Genomic DNA, 17,920 nt, shown 5'->3' with positions numbered 1-17,920 from the left:
TTATATGTATATGAACGTTTTGTAAGTCATCATAAATCATTTCATGCCAGAACAACGCTTTCGAACTGTAGAAATTTACTTTGAAAACAAAAAAATACTCTGAATGAAAAAAAAAATCAATTTATTATCATACCACCAGATTTATGGCAAAAAGTAGTCAAAAATTGTGCTGATCGAACTCGTAGCAGCGGTGGACATATACCAGATATCATAAGGCCTCTTCTATTCGTCACTTCTCTGCTCGCTATCTCTCTGCGCAACTAACTTAACGAAAAATGTGCATGCGAAAGCACCAACAAAGTTATCGCGCAAGATTCGTCGCTAGCGCTATGGTTGTACTTTATTAGACTGGTATAACTCACTATTTTACAATGAAATTTTCTACGAAATTATAACAATACAAAAATTCATTCCAACAATATTTCTATTTTGTATTATCATTTGAAGATATCAAACTCTTAAAAAAACACCTGATACTTATGCAATGCAACCGACGTTTAGGAAGTCAGCCTAATAATGCGTATGTACGAGAACATTGTATGTACATAAACAGTTCTGGCATCTATCATATGAACACCCCATAGCAACTTCTTTCTTGGTAAACACAAAAACAATTGTGTTATACAAATATCGAGTTTCCAATGACATAAAGAAAAAATTATAAAATTCAGAATTATATTTTTTCATTCGTACACCTGAACATAGTGCATATGCATTTAAAACAAAATTTGCAGCCCTTGAGCTATGGCCGATGATGATGAAAATAAACAAAAAAAGCACACAGTCGAAAGTCTATTTATGCTCTATGCGAATAACAATATCAACGCCTTGGATTTAGATAATGAGGTGCATGAGAGCATATTGTTATCACAAATGGATTTTTGGCTAGATCAAGCAAAACTACTGAGAACGGTATTCACTATGACTGAGACGGGCCTGGCTTACATGAAATTTAAGTATATTTATATTGAAAATATCAGGTTTCTATAAACTAATTGACTTCTATTGCATTGGATATCTTAAGGAAGTGGCGTCTGGATTTTGAGGAATTTTTAGAGTTTCTGAACATAATTTGTCAGGGCAAAGATATAAAAATTGATGATGTGAAACAAGCGCTGGTCGAAGCCGGTCCACCCGGTGGCACGGCTGAAATCGTTGTGAAATAATGAAGTGGTATGAAATCTTCAATTAAATATTTTATTTCTCTGGATTTTTTTTTACGAATACTACTTGTATACTAATGAAATATACACCCACTATCTGTAATATAAAATATATACCTATAATACGAAAGTCGTATACAACAAAATTAGTAATATATTGAGTCACTAATTTTCATATTCGTCTCAACTATGTAACTACGCAATCATTTGAGTGCTGATGCTGTTTGAAATATAATATTAACATATCGGATGAATCTACAAATTTAGAGTTAGATAGTAATTGCAATTACTTTTTTAGTATCCGGAATCGTAACCCGTTAATAGAAAATTATTAAGTGTTTCGGAGTGTATTTCTGGCACGAAAAAGTCATAAAAAACCATCTGCCTTTCGGAAGTAGCGTAAAGCCCCATATCCCTCCAATGGCGGAAAAACATCACGACACACACCGCCAATTGTATATACAGTTTGTCAAGAATGTCTTTTGACATAGAAAACAAATACAATTTTTCGACTTCGATAGCAAAAACTAGTACTCTTTATTTATCTTTGTCTTCTTTTTTGTACTGATTGATATTTATTCACTTAAAGTGAAATAATAAAGAAACTTCTAATTCTTTGGAGAAACACCAACTAAAGCAACAAAAACAAATAACACACCATTTCAACACTACTAATTTTATTAAATACATAATGTGAATACTTGTTTTTTTTTTTTTTGAATAATTTAATAGTTGGTATGATAACCGTTAGCTTCAATAACATTTTGCAGGCTCTTTTTCATGGAGTGGACTAATTTGTTTACGTCGTATACGTTCGGTATACTATTGCAGTTTTTAGTGCTGCTGCGGTCTTTGGATGCCTTTTAGTGACTCTTTTCTTTAACAAGACCCAGACCTCAGGACTGGTGCATTTACAACTTAACCGCAATTGTAGAGAAGCCACATCTGCACATTATGCTCCGTATGCTTTCGACCGTTATCTTGGTAAAATTTAAAATTAGTTTGATTCTCAGTGATAACCCCAAACTTTTTAGCTCTACGGACTAAGTTTTTTTTTAATATATTTAAATATTGCTTGACGTCCATTGTGCCAAAGTCTCCCACTCCTTTACTTGAAATGCATCCCCAAACCACAACTGAAATTTTTCCAAATTTCACCGTGGGAATTATATTTCGATTTTGTTAAGCTGTTAAGGGCTCAGGCCATACTCTAGTCGGTCCGGTCCATCATGTAATACAGATTTTATTTGATTCGTCAAAAAGTTTAACGTCGTTCCAATAATCTTTTGGTTCGGAAATGTGGTCCAAAATAAAAGGCAGCGTTTTTCCACATTTTGTGCAGATAGCTGGATGAATATTTGTGGTGCAGTATGGCTTGATGCATTGCTCCCCATGAGACAACAATAGCACACTCCTCGTTAAGCTCCTTTGTAAGTTTTTTCAAGGAAATTTCGGGTTTTAATACAATTTTCGTATCATCAAGCGCTCTGCACGTTCAGTAATTTTAGTTTTAGGCTCACCTGCACCACGTTTTTGCTCTAATCTACCCTCTTTTTCCCCTCGATTTATATCATTATGAACTATCTGACGCGTTACCGAAAACATTTCAGAGAATTCCTAAACACTTTTACCCAAGTGGTAATTATAATAAAATAATTACGTAATATCAAAGACAATATTTCGCCAGGCATTTTAAAAACCCAGTATATAAATTTGAAATCCGAATAAAGCAAACATTTTTCACCCAATTATAAAACGAAAGCATCAAAGTGACCATTGCAAAACAAATATAACGGTAAATCGAAGTGAATAGCGCAAAAAATGCTAAAGAAATTGAAAAAAGAAAATGTAAAAACAGTTTATTGACAGTGTCGAAATAGTATGTTATTTGTTTTTGTTGCATTAGTTGTTGTTTTTCAAAATAATTTTACTTTTTTTTATTAACTCCCTTTAAATGCGGTAAATAAATATGAATTTGGCACTGACTACTAAATAAGTGCTATTTTTTGCTATACAAGTCAAAAATTTTACTTTATTTTCTATAGGCCTCTTCTTGCAAGTAGCCAATAGATGAGGGACGCTGGTATAGAGTTGCCTTAAATTACAAGTGTTTGTACGACAGTGAGTTATACCAGTTTAATGAGGTATATCCATACTCGCTAGCGGCGGAACTTGCTCAATAACTTTGTTGTTGCTTTTGCATGAAAATTTTTCGTGAAGTTTATCGAGCATAAAGATAGCGAGCGGGGAAGCGGCGAATAGAAAAACTAATTCTTGACATACTATAGATATGTTATATAGGTTCATTGAAAAATTTGATTTATTTTAACGCCAAAAACTGGTTGAAGACGAATGGGTAGAGCAAGAGCTTGGCAATGAGATCTCACATCGTTTCCACGACAGTCGGTTCTACGTTACCGAAACGACCCGGATTTATATCCGGCCAAGGACTGTCACTCCAGTGCATTCACCGTATGTAAGTATGGAGAATGTTTATGCTGCTACAACAACAACATCTCACATCAACAGAGACTGAACAAAGTTTCAGGGATGCTGTCGTTGGGGCACTACTTGCGCGACGAATGAATATAGCATTTCCACCAATACCGCATTACAAATTATTGAAATTGTTGACTGAAAAAACGGGTGTATAATTTAAATAAGTTAATAGATATAAAGTTTTGTTGTTGTTGTTGTAGCAACAGAAACATTCCCCATACATGTACGAGAAATGCTGACCATTCCGTTCACGTAGGCCCGACTGACGTGGGAACAGTTCAAATGTACTTTGAACTGTAAAGTAATTTTTCGTCGGGTTCGGTGTGCACTAAAACTGTAATCATTGTTATTGTAACAACATAAAACAATCCACATCGCTTTTTTTATGATGCTGCTGAAGCTTCAATCCGGTTGTCGTGAAAACGGTTGGTCCTTGGTCCATGCTTCCTGGGTGGATATTATATGTGTATCGCTACCTTTGTTGCCATAACAAACATTTTCCTTGGTTTTACTTTCATTTATTTACAGTATATCGTAATAATCTAAATATAATTGTATAAGTTCCATAATATTTCATTTAATCGTATTTGTAAATATTAAATGTTTTTTATAGAAATCAGATTTGCTTCCTTGTTCATTCGCTTTGTTTCCTACTTTGACCTCTTTTGTTCATTTATTTTTTGCGTGAACCGTTTGAGAAACTAGGGACTCCTAATTGCTATTTTTTTTATTTGCTATAAATATTATTATAGTTGAGTGGCCCAAATAATTATAGGTTAATTAACAAATTTCGTTCACCAGCGTTGAGACAACTTTACATGCGTTCAAATTATCAACACGTATTTTTTTATTTTATATTTGTAAGGTTTTAAATCTACAATGATTTGCAACGGAAGCGGATATATATATACGATTATATATATATGTTATCATGTACGCAGCGCAGAGCTTTGTAATTTAGCCAGAGAATACGAATTTTCACAAACATAAACAGAGAGAAACAAACATAACTCATGATGAAGTAATAATAGGGAATATGTAAGCAAAAACAAAAGGACAATTACAAATAAATTATACAGCAGAGTGCTACAGGCCGACATTTAACCTAACAAAGAAGAAGAGCTCGCTTGTAAGACTATGAATTATCCACATAAAAAAGTAGTCTACACATTATAAAATGTTGGATTTTGATTAATATAATATTGAATATACTCGTAGACTACATTTTGTGCTTTCTCATAGTGCCACAAAATTGCTGAGCATTCCTTAACTGTTATACAAAGAGTTTATAGAATGCATGTTTTTTATTTAATATTATAGCTTTTTGCTAACATTTGCAATGCCTTAGCACTTATTTACTTGTTGACATTACGTTTACATATTTTCCCAAATTTTAATAGTTTATTGTAGTTATTTCATACACACGATTTTCGTTTTTCATTATAAAGCAACTTCCTCCGATTGCATATTTATTTCGCGCCGTGAATAATACATTTTAGAGTGCACATGTTGTGAATTTTGCTTTAGTTTAAATTTTCTTTCAATGTGGTCTGTAATATGCAGTATATTTTCTTTTCTAATTTTTTTTTTGCTGTTAACGTACTTCCCTCCTTCTGGCGTTCTTTATATGAATATACGTGTGTATGTTGTTTGTTTATTTGTTTTGTTAATATCAAAAGGAATGATAAAAAAACATCTAAATATGCCCTTACATTGGACCATCTATGGCGCTTACTTTTAAACGGAAATAGTAAACTGAACGTGCAAATAAAAAGGCTGCAATCATAAATAGACCGATGTATGCAATGATAATACCACCGTGATCCTGTAAGAGACACAAAACATGCATTAATGCAAAATATGTAAGAATATATAATAGATACATATTTACAGTCATGTGAAAAATAATAGGGACGTATTGCGATATATCCCAGGAAAACAAATATTATTATTATTATTATTTATTAGAATAATATAAAATATTACACTAACTTAAAAACAAAAAAAAAAAAGAGCACACTAGCTGCTTGGGCCTTCGAACAATACATACAATGATTTCTGAGTAGTTTTTTTTATTTTGAAATAATATCTATATATATAAAAATTAAGCCGAAAAAAAGTGTGCATTTGTCTCCGGTAATCTCAGCAACGCGTGTAAGGAAAACAATGAAAGTTTCACAGATTGTTGGTGCTGCTTTGGCAAAGGTTTTTGTGAAGTTTGATTGAAATCCGATAACGCGTGTGTGTGCGGTGCGTCGGTTAAGCGAGTGTGTTTTTGCTATTTGCCGCACGTATTTTTTGTACGGCACATAGCATTCATTACAATTGAATACATTTTGGTCGTGTGTGTCTGGGCCGATTATTATGAAATTTGGTATATATAAGGACTATGAATAAGTTCGTGCGGTTTTTTTTCGAAATTTGAAACTTTATTGACGTAAAATGGTTACAAATTTAATATTCAAAGTATTGTCCATCGCTTACTACTACTTTTTCCCATCTTTCTGGCAATTCACGGATTCCCTTTGTGAAAAATTCGGTCGGTTTTGCCGCAATCCACGAATCGATCCATTTTTTTACTTCATCGTAATTACGGAAGTGCTGGTCAGCCAGGCCATGTTGCATCGATCGGAAGAGATAGTAATCGGATGGCGCAAGGTCTGGACTATACGGCGGGTGGGGTAGGACATCCCATTTGAGCGTTTCTAAGTATGTTTTGACCACTTGTGCAACATGTGGCCGAGCATTGTCATGTTGCAAAATAACTTTGTGTTGTTGTTGTTGTTAACAGCATAGGTAGCCCTGTCAGTGTAGTCATATCATCGTTCGTCGTCGTCTGGCTCATCTAGGGGTAGGCCCAGGAAACATGCTATTTCGACAGGTTGGGTCCAAAGGGAGAGGGGGGTTAGATGAGTCGGTTTGAGGGGGCATGTGAAGAGGTGGTTAGTGTCGTGCGGGGTACCTTCGCATGCCGGACATGTGTTTGGTATGTCGGGGTCGATTCTGGATAAGTAGGAGTTTAACCTGCTACAGTATCCAGAACGTAGTTGTGCCAATGTTACACGGGTCTCACGGGGAAGCTGGAGCTCTTCATCTGCGATGGGTGGTGGTTGGACTCCAATTACGGTATTCACAAGACGGGAGTTTAAGAAGGTGGTAACGGTCTCCCGGTGAATGTCGTTTATAGACTGTCGAAATACTGTCCGGTCCAGTAGGTTACGGTCGGTCTTGTCCTGGATATCGCCAGCGTAGTCAAAGAGGTGTCTCCTGACGTGCCTGGGAGGCGGCTCGGGCTCAAGCAGGTGTCTGCAGGGATGAGACCTGCGGTAACATCCGAGCAGGAACTGCTTGCTGAGCAATTTATTGTGCTCCGCAACTGGGAGCATTTGTGCCTCGTTGTGAAGATGTTGTATAGGTGACATCAGGAGGCACCCGGTCGCTGTCCGAATGGCGGTATTTTGACAGGTCTGTAGCTTAGTCCACTGCGAATCACTAGTTCCAGGCGACCAGACAGGCGCAGCATAGTTGAGAACCGGCCGGCCAATTGCCTTAAATGTCGAAAGCAACAGTTCTTTGTCTTTGCCCCAAGTGCTGCCGGCCAGCGATTTGAGGACCTTGTTGCGATTTTGGACTTTAGTGGCAATTGCGGTTGTATGCGCAGAGAAGGAGAGCAAGCTGTCAAAGGTTACACCCAAAATTTTGGGGTTATTCACAGTCGGAATTGGTGTGTCGTCGACTTTTACCTTAAGGGGCAGCTTGACCTCCTTTGTCCAGGTGGTGAAAAGGGTCGCCGTGGACTTGGTGGGGGAAAGTTGTAGATTCCTCGCAGTGAAAAAGCGAGAAAGGTCGGTGAGGTAGACGTTCACTTTGGAACACAGGCCATCGATGTCATTGCCCGACGCCATTATCGAGCAATCGTCAGCGTATGAGATCAGGGAAACTCCCGCTGGTGGTTGGGGGAGCTTCGAGATGTAGAAGTTAAAAAGCAAGGGTGAAAGGACACCACCCTGCGGTACGCCTTGCTTAATCTTCCTCTGCTTTGACATTTGATCTCGAAAAATCACTGACGAGTGCCGACCGCTCAGGTAGTTCGCGGACCACCTCTTCAGCCCTGGCGGGAGTGTCGACTGATAAATGTCATCTAGTAGCGTGGAGTGGCTGACTGTGTCGAAAGCCTTTTTCAAGTCCAACGCTACTAGGACAGTCCTCTCGCAGGGGCGGTTTTGGTTAAGCCCGCGATTTATCTGGGCGTTTATGGCGGTGAGTGCAGTGGTGGTGCTGTGCACTCGTCGGAAACCGTGCTGATGTGGGGCTGGGGCCAGGTGTTTCGTAAAGAGTGGGAGTAGGAGGGCTTCAAGTGTCTTCACTACTGGGGAAAGGAGAGTTATCGGCCGATAAGACTCCCCTTGGTTGGCGGGTTTCCCAGGTTTCAGTAGTGGGACCACTCTCCCTGCTTTCCACTTTTCAGGGATGATGAGAGTGGCCATGGACAGATTGAAAACCCTTGTGAGAAATCCTACTCCCAGGGGTCCCAGATGCTTCAGCATCAGCGCGTTTAAGCCGTCAGGGCCAATGGCTTTCGATGATTTCGAACTCTTGATGGCCCCCTGAACCTCATCACTGGAGAAAGTAAGTGGCGCACTGTTGTTCTTCAGTTTGTGCAGCCTTCTGGTAGCACGACGCTTGGTTCTGTCGCCCGGAGGATGCAATATAAAAAGCCGGCTAAAGTAGCTCGCGCATCGCTTCGGGTCCGACGAAGTGCAACCGTTAAAGGTGATAGCCACCTTGTCGTTGTGCTTCGTCGGGTTTGACAGAGACCTAACGGTGGACCAGAGCTTACTCACCCCAGAGGTGAGGTTGCAGGTCTTCAAGTGCTCAACCCATTTTGTCCGCTTATGCTGGTTTACCAGTTGCCGGATCTCCAAATTGAGATCCCTTATGCGGGGATCCCCGGGATCGGCCTGGCGTAGGTGATCACGCTCGTTCGCTAAACTGGCTGCTTCGGCTGGGAAATGAGGACGAATGTCCTTATAACTTCCAGCAGGGATGAAGCGAGCCGCAGCAGCTGTGAGCACCTTGCGGAATGCGCGTTCGCCTACGCGCACATCAGTGGGGATGGGAAGAGCGGCGAAGGTGTCCTCAGTAAATTCCGTGAAGCCGGCCCAATTAGCTTTTTTAAAGTTAAAATAGGACCGGTGATTCGCGGAAACGAAATCGGCAGGTCTCTCGATCGAGACGATAATGGGCAAGTGGTCTGATGCAAGCGATAGCATAGGTCGCCACGTTATGCTATTTATCAGACCAGCGCTAGCAATTGTTAGGTCAGGCGAGCTGCTGCAATTGCCCACTACCCTGGTGGGGGCGTCGTCGTTCACTGTGCTGAATGTCGAGTCGTCTATCTGCTCTGCCAGTTGCTGTCCCCTACGATCATTTGGCAGGCTTGAATGCCAAAGATCGTGATGCGCATTAAAGTCACCTACAACCAATCGGTTTTCACCTCTGAGGAGCGCACCTATATCAGGGTGATATCCTGCCGGGCAGCAGGTGACAGGGGGTATATATATGTTAAATATTTCGAGCTCGGAATCGCCTGACCGGACAGCTATGCCTTGACATTCTAAGGTGCTGTCCCTGGGGTCGATTCCTTCATCGATAAGACGATACTGCACAGTGTGGTGGACTATAAACGCTAGGCCACCACCATTGTCTCGCTCGCGATCACGTCTGTGCACGTTATAGCCATCCCTGGTGATCAGAGATGACCTAGCGTGCAACTTTGTTTCTTGGACCGCAGCTATCTTGATACTGTGCCGGTTCATAAAGTCGACTATCTCGTCGACCTTGCTCATAAGTCCGTTGCAGTTTAGTTGGAGAAGCTTGAAGCTTCTCGGCGAGGTCAGTGTAATCCGGGGGGTGAGGGACGCGTGGTGTTGTCTGCGTTGGGCCTGCTGCGCAATCCACTGTGGCTGTTGCGGCCTGATGGTGATGGGCGGCCGCGCCTCCGGGGGCGGTTGTGGGTGCAGAGCTCTGCAGCAGGGGGCAACGTAGGCAGTTGTCCACTCACGGGTGGTGCGCAGGCCGGAACATCTCCGAAAATGGCACCAGCCATTGCAGGAATTGCACTGGACTGTTACCAGATTCCGAGGTATTACGGCCTGACACACGGAACAGACTGTGCGGGGGACCAGGAGCTGCTGGTTTGTCCCCGCACTGGGGTTGGAGCTGGAAGGAAGGGGAGGGGTTGAGGGGGAGTTGTGTTGCTCCGATAGGCTCCTCACCGTGGAGGTGTTTGTGGTGGTGGCGGTTGGTAGTGCCGGCCTATCAGGGGGTGTGTTAGCCGTGGAGGCATTAGACGCCTGCTGGCGGGAGCAACACTTGGCCACATACCGTGTGGACCACTCCCTATGTGACTTAAGACCCGAGCAGGTCTTAAGGTGGCTCCACCCGTTGCACTTGTTGCACCTAACCGAGGTTGAGTTCGGGTGAAGCCGTTTGTGGCAGACGCAGCAGTAGAATACTTCTGGCCCAGGGTTGGATTCGATTCCAGCTCTGAGGAGAAGTATTTGGAGCAGGATTGCTGCGGGAGTTTGCTCCTGTGACGTAAGGCGGGGGATGATATGAGTTACACTAGACAGGGCTAGTATACTGGGGCGGCAGCCCTTGGTCGGGAAAAACCCGAGTCATTCCGGTACGTAGAACCGGCTGCCATGGGAATGAATAACTTTGTCGTGTCTATCGGCGTATTGCGGCCGTTTTTCTCGCAGTGCTCGGCTCAAACGCATCAATTGTCGTCGGTAGACATCCCCCGTAATCGTTTCATTCGGTTTCAGTAGCTCATAATACACAACACCCAGCTGGTCCCACCAGATACACAGCATAACCTTCAGGCCATGAATATTCTGCGCCGACGTCGATGTTGAAGCATGGCTAGGGTATCCATACGTTGCCCGACGTTTTGGATTGTCGTAATGGACCCACTTTTCATTGCCAGTCACAATTCGATGCAAAAAACCCTTTCTTTTGTGCCGTTGAAGCAGTTGTTCGCATGCCATAAAACGGCGTTCAACGTCTCTTGGCTTCAATTCATACGGCACCCAATGGCCTACCTTTCGGATCATTCCCATGGCTTTTAAACGTTTGGAAATGGTTGATTGATCAACTCCCAAAGTTTTTGCAACCTCTTCTTGCGTTTGAGCCGGATCTTGATCGAGCAATTCCTCCAATTCGGTATCCATGAACTTTGGCGGCGCACCCTCGCGTTCTTCGTCTTCCAAGCCAAAATCACCACTTTTAAAGCGTGCAAACCACTTCTGGCACGTTCGCTCAGCTAGAGCATGCTCACCATAAACTTCCACCAAGATACGATGACTTTCGGCTGCTTTTTTCTTCATATTAAAATAATGAAGAAGAATTCCCCGCAAAAACACATTATTTGGCACGAAATTCGACATTTTCAAGTGTGGTAAAAATATTGTTGTTTACGCTTCAAATAAAAAACTTATACTGACGTTTGTGCCTTACGACAGTAGCTCTCCAATGAATGTTTGGAAATGTGGATCGATGGAATAATAATCAAGTTACGCCATCTGTTGTAAAACCGCACGAACTTATTCATTATATATTTTTTCCACGGTGAAGATTAGTATAATATGCTTATTGGTTCCACTCGCCACCAGGTGGCGTTGCCGAAGGCCAAAATGAGGACCCGGGTAACCCTAGGATGTGTTTTTACATTGTGGGTATCAAATCAAAGCTACTGATGAGTGCTTTAATACAGAGTATTTTTTAGATCTCTGAGTGACCAGGGTCTCGAGATATAGCCGAAAAAGTGGACCAAGGTACCCTTGGATGTGTTTGTACAATATGGGTATCAGATGGAAGCTTTTGATGAAAGCTTTTAAGTGAAGTAATTTTCACTGCCCGTTTCCGGGATAAAGAAAGGAGACGGAGCTGGAGATGGAAGAGGAAGAGGAAGAGAAAGGCCGCATATTATTAAAAATTAAAAAAAAAAATTCTAAAAAAATTTTAAAATGTTACATATACGCTTATTATATAAACGTTAATCTGAAGTCAGTTATAGTGAAGAATTCATTGTATCATTGCCGGCGTGATTGGTGATCGTTTCCTTAATTTTTTTCAGAAAGGTTATGCTAATATGAGATATTACCTACAATCATTCATATATTTACATATTACCTGTGTACTCACAAATATACGGTTGAAGCAAATATATGTCAGTTTTTTTACTTCGCCTGGAAAAGTTTATATAAATTTAAGAAGAGTAAATAGAACTTATTTTATATCAGACTTCACGCAAAAAAGTCATTTGCACCTGAACACATAGCTGGGTTAAAGCGGGGGGAATAGAACAGTTCTCTTCTCCTTCTCCGCTTTTGTGTCGTACACGACGAAGTGTATGTATCATACGATTGATGTTGTTGTTTATGTGTAAAGGGGAGCGCATCTATGTACATGCTAAACTTGAAAATAGGAGCACCGATTATTATGTTGAGAAACATAAATCAACCACGACTATGTAATGGCACTCGATTAATAGTTAAGAGATTGATGAATAACGTCATTGAAGCAACAATTTTGAATGGAAAATACTCTGGTGAAGACGTTTTAATACCGCGAATACCAATGATACCATCGGATATGCCGTTTGAATTCAAACGTCTTCAATTTCCTGTTCGCCTTGCATTCGCGGGTATTGATTTAGAATACCCATGTTTTTCTCATGGCCAACTTTATGTTTCATGCTCAAGAGCTGGTAAGCCATCGGTATTGTTCATTTATTCAACAACGCATGGAAAAACGAAGAATATTGTATACCAAAGAGCATTACAATAAAAAAAATAATAAAGTAAATCACATCAAACGTTTTTTAATTGCTACTACTATTCAAAACTTCTTTCATTATTTTTCATGCGCGAGAATTTTTATAAAAAACACACAGTATTTTTCGGCTCAATTTAATTAATTAAACTAGATTTCTTTAAAGACGACCAGCGGAACGGGCGGGTTTTCGCTAGTTAAAATTACAAAAGAATATACCCAAATTCCGTGAACCATTTCTTGGCCAGCTTCGCAATGTGCTTCGGGTCGTTGTCCTGCGGAAACACCCATCGACACGCAAAATAGTTCAATAAATGTAATTGTAATTGTAATTATCTCCTGTATCGATTTAATTTATACTACTTCGTCTTGCCATAAATTCTGTGACAAATTTTACAATGCATATGGCGAGAACAAATTCGTTATTTTTGCTTTTGTTCGTATGCATTGTCTACTCATAGATTATACCTAACTTCGTGACAAATTTCGCTTGTTAACAAGGGAGTGGGGAGCTAAGGAAAATCGCATTGCAGTGATTGCAGATTTACAAATTGCTGAAAAAACTTAATATTTCGCGAATTATTATTTACTGCACGATCAATCGTTTTTCCCAAACGTCTGAAGTGATAGACTGAAAAGGAAGTGGTCGTTCTCAAGTAATTAGAACCAGTGCAGCCATAAAAGCTGCTCGGGAAAGAATTCGTAGAAATCCCCTTAAAAAGCAGAAAATCATGTACGACACATTCATTAATGTATCGATCAGATCCATGCCAAGACTAATTAGAGATGATCTTCGAATGAAAGCCTCACGTCGACAGATGCAAGCAGCTTCTTCGGTGGCATGCGGTTAACGGCTATGAAAATATTCCTTTCACAGATGCGAAAAAATTCACTGTTGTAGAAGTTTTTATAACCAAAACGGCAAAATCTATGCTAACCGAGGGTTCAGCGTGGCCACCATGCAGCCTTTGTAATGGTTTGGAGGAGAGTGTCTTGTAAAGGCGTTGCATCTCTTCATTTCTGCGAAAATAGGGTTAAGGCCGAGGCAAAAGTGTACCAGAAAGATGTCTTAAAAGGCATGGAGAAGCAGTTGAGCAGTACTCTCTTCAATGGAAAGCGTTGGATCTTCCAACAAGATTCCGCTCCAGCCCATAAGGCAAAAATCCAGCACTGGTTAAAAAACAATATTCCTGGGTTCATAGCCGCAGAACATTCACCATCTGGAAGTTCAGATCTGAATCCATTGGACTACAGTTTGTGGTTAGAATTGGAGAACATGACCTATCTAAGACCTCACGGAATTCACGGAGTATCAAACAATCTTTACTTCGAACAGCGACGTCAATATCCATGGAAACCGTACGCGCCGCAAAAGCTGACATTTTTTTTTAATATTTTCATGATTAAATAAAACTAACCCCATTAAAAAAAGTATTATAATTTCATATCTATAACGGACTTAACTTGTAACAAAACTTATGCCAGGACTACCTATATATGTATACTTTAGATTTGCCTTTACCTTGATACCTTTAAACTTTACAGATATTTAAAACCCACAACATTTCAAAATAAACTATATAGTTATTTAATATTCATGACCAAATGATCAACAATTATTCAATGAAGCAAAATATGTGCGCTTTGATAACGGAACAAGAAGTTAAATTATTAATTCTGACCAACTAATAAGAATTAAAGTAGAGTTAGGTTTTGAAATATTTTAAAGTAAGTGTCCCTATTATTTTTCACATCACTGTATGCATAAAATGAACAAACCTTACCTGTGCATATTTATACGTGCCAACAGTAATACCTATGCCCGCAATTAGGAATAACAGTCCAAGTATAGCGAACAATATACCTCGTCCACAGGCGAAACGCGAACCAACAGATGATACTTTCCTGCAATGTGGGCAACGCGCCAGAGCATTGTGAAACGTGTTAAACTGAAAAAAATTTGCATTTACAGCACTTTAAAAATACAGTAAAAAGGTGAGTTACATACCAAAAACGTATCTGAACAATGGCCACAAGTAACACGGCACATGCCGGGCATAGCCGGTACGGGTGGCGTTACCGGACTGGGTGCTAAATTAATGATACGTTTGCAATTGGGCCGAGGACAAGCAATACGCTGCGATGAGCTCTTGCAAATCAACAAACAATTACATGGGCAACGCACGTACTTCTTGCCTGGAGGAGCATTGCGTATTGGCTGCAAAAATATGATAAACAAAAAGTGCCAGTCTAAATATATGTTTCAATATTCAATGTTTCTTTTATCCATACCGTTGCTTCATTGCAATGACTGCACTTCACCACGTGCTGGTCTCGTTTTGTTGTGATATCGATCATGTTTTGGCATACGCGACATGTAACCATTGGCACACCGGTGCCAGTGTTGGCCTGATACGGTGGTGGCACTTCATCCGGACCCACAAATGGTACATTTGCTTGCGATACACCTCCTAAAATAGAGGTAATATTAATAATAGATGCAGTAATAATAAAAGATGTACAATGTTGAGCTCTATTGAACAAATAAATCCTATACCTTTTCTGTAGAACAAATACATGGCAGATGATTCGCATCGAATGGTATGTGAAAACTGAGTCTCGAGACAGTTTCAAACCGCAAATGCAAACGAATATGGGTATACGAGTATGAGTATCTAGCTGAATAGTTGGTATGGGATGAATGAAATTGCTTCATTGAAAACTTAGTACATTACTTTGGTAAAAGAGATAGAAATCTATGTCAATGCTGACTGACTATCGCTTTATGTTTTGCGTCTTCAAAGCAGCGGGTTTCTTTTGAATTGTTTGCGTAAGCACATATATTTTTAAAAAGTGTATAAAAAGCGGCAAGACTAGGTACACCTAAAAATATCTTCATTTATACGCATTTCAATAACGCTGTTGTAGCAACGTCTCCAAACTAGATTCTCATTCATCATGTCCATTTAATAAACCCCACTCAGCCGGGGTCAAGGCCTGGCCTAGCTCTATAAAAATTGAGCATACTGCATCACCCAGATTTAATTAGGAATAGGGAATGATCGCAGGCGGCGCACCGTTCGCTTTTCATGCTTATAGAAGCATTCACGTTACATATTAATTATTTATATATAAACAATGTACGCTGATAGAATTTGCAAAACAGCTGGACCTCACAATGGGCATGGAGAATGAGTCACGCGAAGTGTGTGAGATACCACACTGTTATGAATATATATACAATGGGCATGTTAATTTTGATAATTTCAAAACAAGGAATATTGATAAATTGACGAGGACATTTTGTGATAAGGCGCATCCAAATGAAGCTATATATATAAAATATATATATATATATATATATACCCACATATGTCATTTCGTAATCATACTTTTCTAGTGAGAGGTATAATGTAATAATGAAGTTGTAAAATTTTATATTAAAATATAAACTGTGCAGTATAAAGGTTATGGACAATTATGCTTTTGCATTCAACTTGAGAGGCAACATAAGAAAATCTTGCACAGTTATGAAGCTATAGCTGATTACACATAGTATATGCAGCACAAAACTAACCATTGTACTTAACAAATACTAAAAAAACACATTTTGAATAACTTCATGCAATAGGAAAAGCATTCACAAATCTGACACCACCCACACCCTTATCACCTCTAACAAGTCTACGATTGCACACTTATGGGGTTTCTATGACTGCATTGTGGTCGCTTCTTTTACAGTTCATTTGGAATTTGTTTATGTGTGCAGCATCTACGCTGCGCAGATTACCATCCAATACCGGGTTTAATGAACTTAATTACATTAATAGCATATAGATATATCAAATTATTAAAACATAATTACCTTCGGCTGAATTGGCATCTGCGGACATAACAGGGCCTCCCTCGCCGCTGTCGCCTAGACTGCCGGTAACAACACCCGGCTGGGTATTGGTATACGTATTATTGGTCTCTTCATTGTTAATGAGGCTCTGTTTCTCGGGATCAGCCATAATTTATAACAGCACCAAATAAATCCGATGTACGTAAACCTAATTAACTATAGAATCACTGATCCGGATATTCACAATATTTTTAATCAAACTACCGATCACTGTATTGCACTCTGGCCTACAAGTTATTTCAGCTGCTTATACTCCCGATGACTTCTGGTCGATTCCAGCTCTTTGTGTTCAACTACGTGCCCTTTTTTGTTCTCAGCTGATTACTGTTGTAACTATAAATATATATATTCTGAATATTATTTAAATGTTAAAGCAGCTCAAATTTAAATGTTATGGAATGGGGATTTTCCACAGCTTTTAATTGCATTTGAATGCAAGTAAGAAATAAATTCGTTATAGCGGCACAACCAGTGGTTGGAAGTTCTTCATTTTTCCTTACAGTTCCCTTACAATTGCGCTGTTCAATTCATCATTGTCTACCCCTTCTTACTCCTATTTCTATTAAATCAGCAACTACTGACATACGAATGCTTGGCTATGCCGATTTCAATTTCCCTTCATTTAATAACTATATGCGCACATATATTCCTCTTGCACTAAAAACTGTGTTCATTGCTATTGTTGTTTTTCCTTTTTGTATATCATGTTCGTCACTTCTTGTCTTCATGTTTCACCAATTCTTTGTTTGTCAAAATGTTTTAATTCCCTAGTTCTCCATTCCCGTCATAAATTGTGAAATTTGCTTTCCGGTTTTGTCGGCAAAATAAACATATTTAAGGGCTTATTTTTATAACTATATACACTTGAACTTTTATTTTTGCCTATTTAGTTTCCGTGAGGTTTTTAAATTCTTATTTACCAATTTTTCTGCAATATTTTTGAGAGCTAGTCGAAATCCTCCCATAAGTAGCGAAGTGAGTTGCACAGCGTTGCATTACAATGCAACGGCTTGAAGAAGCAAAGGTAATGGTATGCTTACATTGTTTAGTAACCTTACAGTACGTACGCATATGCATTAATTACTAATAAGTCCACAAAATTAATCTACCCGTTCGCATATGGCAGATTACCCAAATTGACAATCAGCTGTCAATATTGTTGTGAAAGGTTTAATTTGAAATGAAACTGAATATTGAAATTCTATTGGTGGACTATTTCGGTGTTTTTTGTTTGTTTAATTATTATTAACGATATGCAGAAAAGACAAGGAGAAGGAAAAGCTAATTTAATTGCGCAATTGGTTGCTAGTAATAAACAGTTGGAGGAGGAAATATTATACGTAAACGACGTTTACTGAGGTTTCAAAAAATTATAGTAGCAATACGCATTCGAAATTGGATATTACATTTTATAATAAGTAATAAGAGGAGACACGCTTTTTTTCTATTATATAAACGCAGAGTTAATGATAACTAACCAACATTTTATGAATTATGTCTACAAACCTGCTTTCTT

At 39.5% G+C, this 17,920-nt stretch overlaps 2 protein-coding genes across 5 annotated transcripts; one reads left to right on the top strand and one right to left on the bottom strand.

Annotated features, from left to right (window-relative positions):
• The first annotated feature begins 632 nt into the window (after positions 1–632).
• Positions 633–1,212, top strand: LOC129242583 (uncharacterized). Its single transcript, XM_054879309.1, has 2 exons — positions 633–956; positions 1,025–1,212. The coding sequence occupies exons 1-2, from the start codon at positions 745–747 to the stop codon at positions 1,164–1,166; spliced, it is 354 nt and encodes a 117-aa protein (XP_054735284.1). The 5' UTR covers positions 633–744; the 3' UTR covers positions 1,167–1,212.
• Positions 1,213–4,947: 3,735 nt separating this feature from the next.
• LOC129240984 (type 1 phosphatidylinositol 4,5-bisphosphate 4-phosphatase-like) lies at positions 4,948–17,414 on the bottom strand. Of its 4 annotated transcripts, none has more exons than XM_054877088.1 (7): positions 17,325–17,414; positions 16,609–16,737; positions 16,366–16,552; positions 14,793–14,971; positions 14,509–14,718; positions 14,285–14,449; positions 4,948–5,487 (listed from the first exon to the last, which is right to left on the bottom strand). In XM_054877088.1, the coding sequence occupies exons 3-7, from the start codon at positions 16,511–16,513 to the stop codon at positions 5,371–5,373; spliced, it is 819 nt and encodes a 272-aa protein (XP_054733063.1). In that variant the 5' UTR covers positions 16,514–16,552; positions 16,609–16,737; positions 17,325–17,414; the 3' UTR covers positions 4,948–5,370. The 4 variants fall into 4 exon arrangements, with proteins under 4 accessions (XP_054733063.1, XP_054733062.1, XP_054733064.1 ...); XM_054877087.1 differs by lacking the exon at positions 17,325–17,414 and adding an exon at positions 16,905–17,059; XM_054877089.1 differs by lacking the exon at positions 17,325–17,414 and adding an exon at positions 16,916–17,059.
• Between the last annotated feature and the right edge of the window lie 506 nt (positions 17,415–17,920).

Source organism: Anastrepha obliqua, chromosome 3 (assembly GCF_027943255.1).
Source record: "Anastrepha obliqua isolate idAnaObli1 chromosome 3, idAnaObli1_1.0, whole genome shotgun sequence".
NCBI classification, from domain to species: domain Eukaryota; kingdom Metazoa; phylum Arthropoda; class Insecta; order Diptera; family Tephritidae; genus Anastrepha; species Anastrepha obliqua.
The sequence above is the reverse complement of the archived record's forward strand: the minus strand, read 5'-3'. Positions and strand labels throughout refer to the sequence as shown.

What these genes read in the sequence shown, in the direction of transcription:
- LOC129242583 (XM_054879309.1), top strand. Translation starts at nt 745, where the DNA reads ATGGCCGATGATGATGAAAATAAACAAAAAAAGCACACAGTCGAAAGT. An exon ending in CTGGCTTACATGAAATTTAA is followed by an intron (nt 957 to 1,024) that starts GTATATTTATAT and finishes GGATATCTTAAG; the next exon opens with GAAGTGGCGTCTGGATTTTG.
- LOC129240984 (XM_054877088.1), bottom strand. Translation starts at nt 16,513, where the DNA reads ATGGCTGATCCCGAGAAACAGAGCCTCATTAACAATGAAGAGACCAAT. An exon ending in GTCATTGCAATGAAGCAACG is followed by an intron (nt 14,719 to 14,792) that starts GTATGGATAAAA and finishes ATATTTTTGCAG; the next exon opens with CCAATACGCAATGCTCCTCC. An exon ending in ATTGTTCAGATACGTTTTTG is followed by an intron (nt 14,450 to 14,508) that starts GTATGTAACTCA and finishes AATTTTTTTCAG; the next exon opens with TTTAACACGTTTCACAATGC.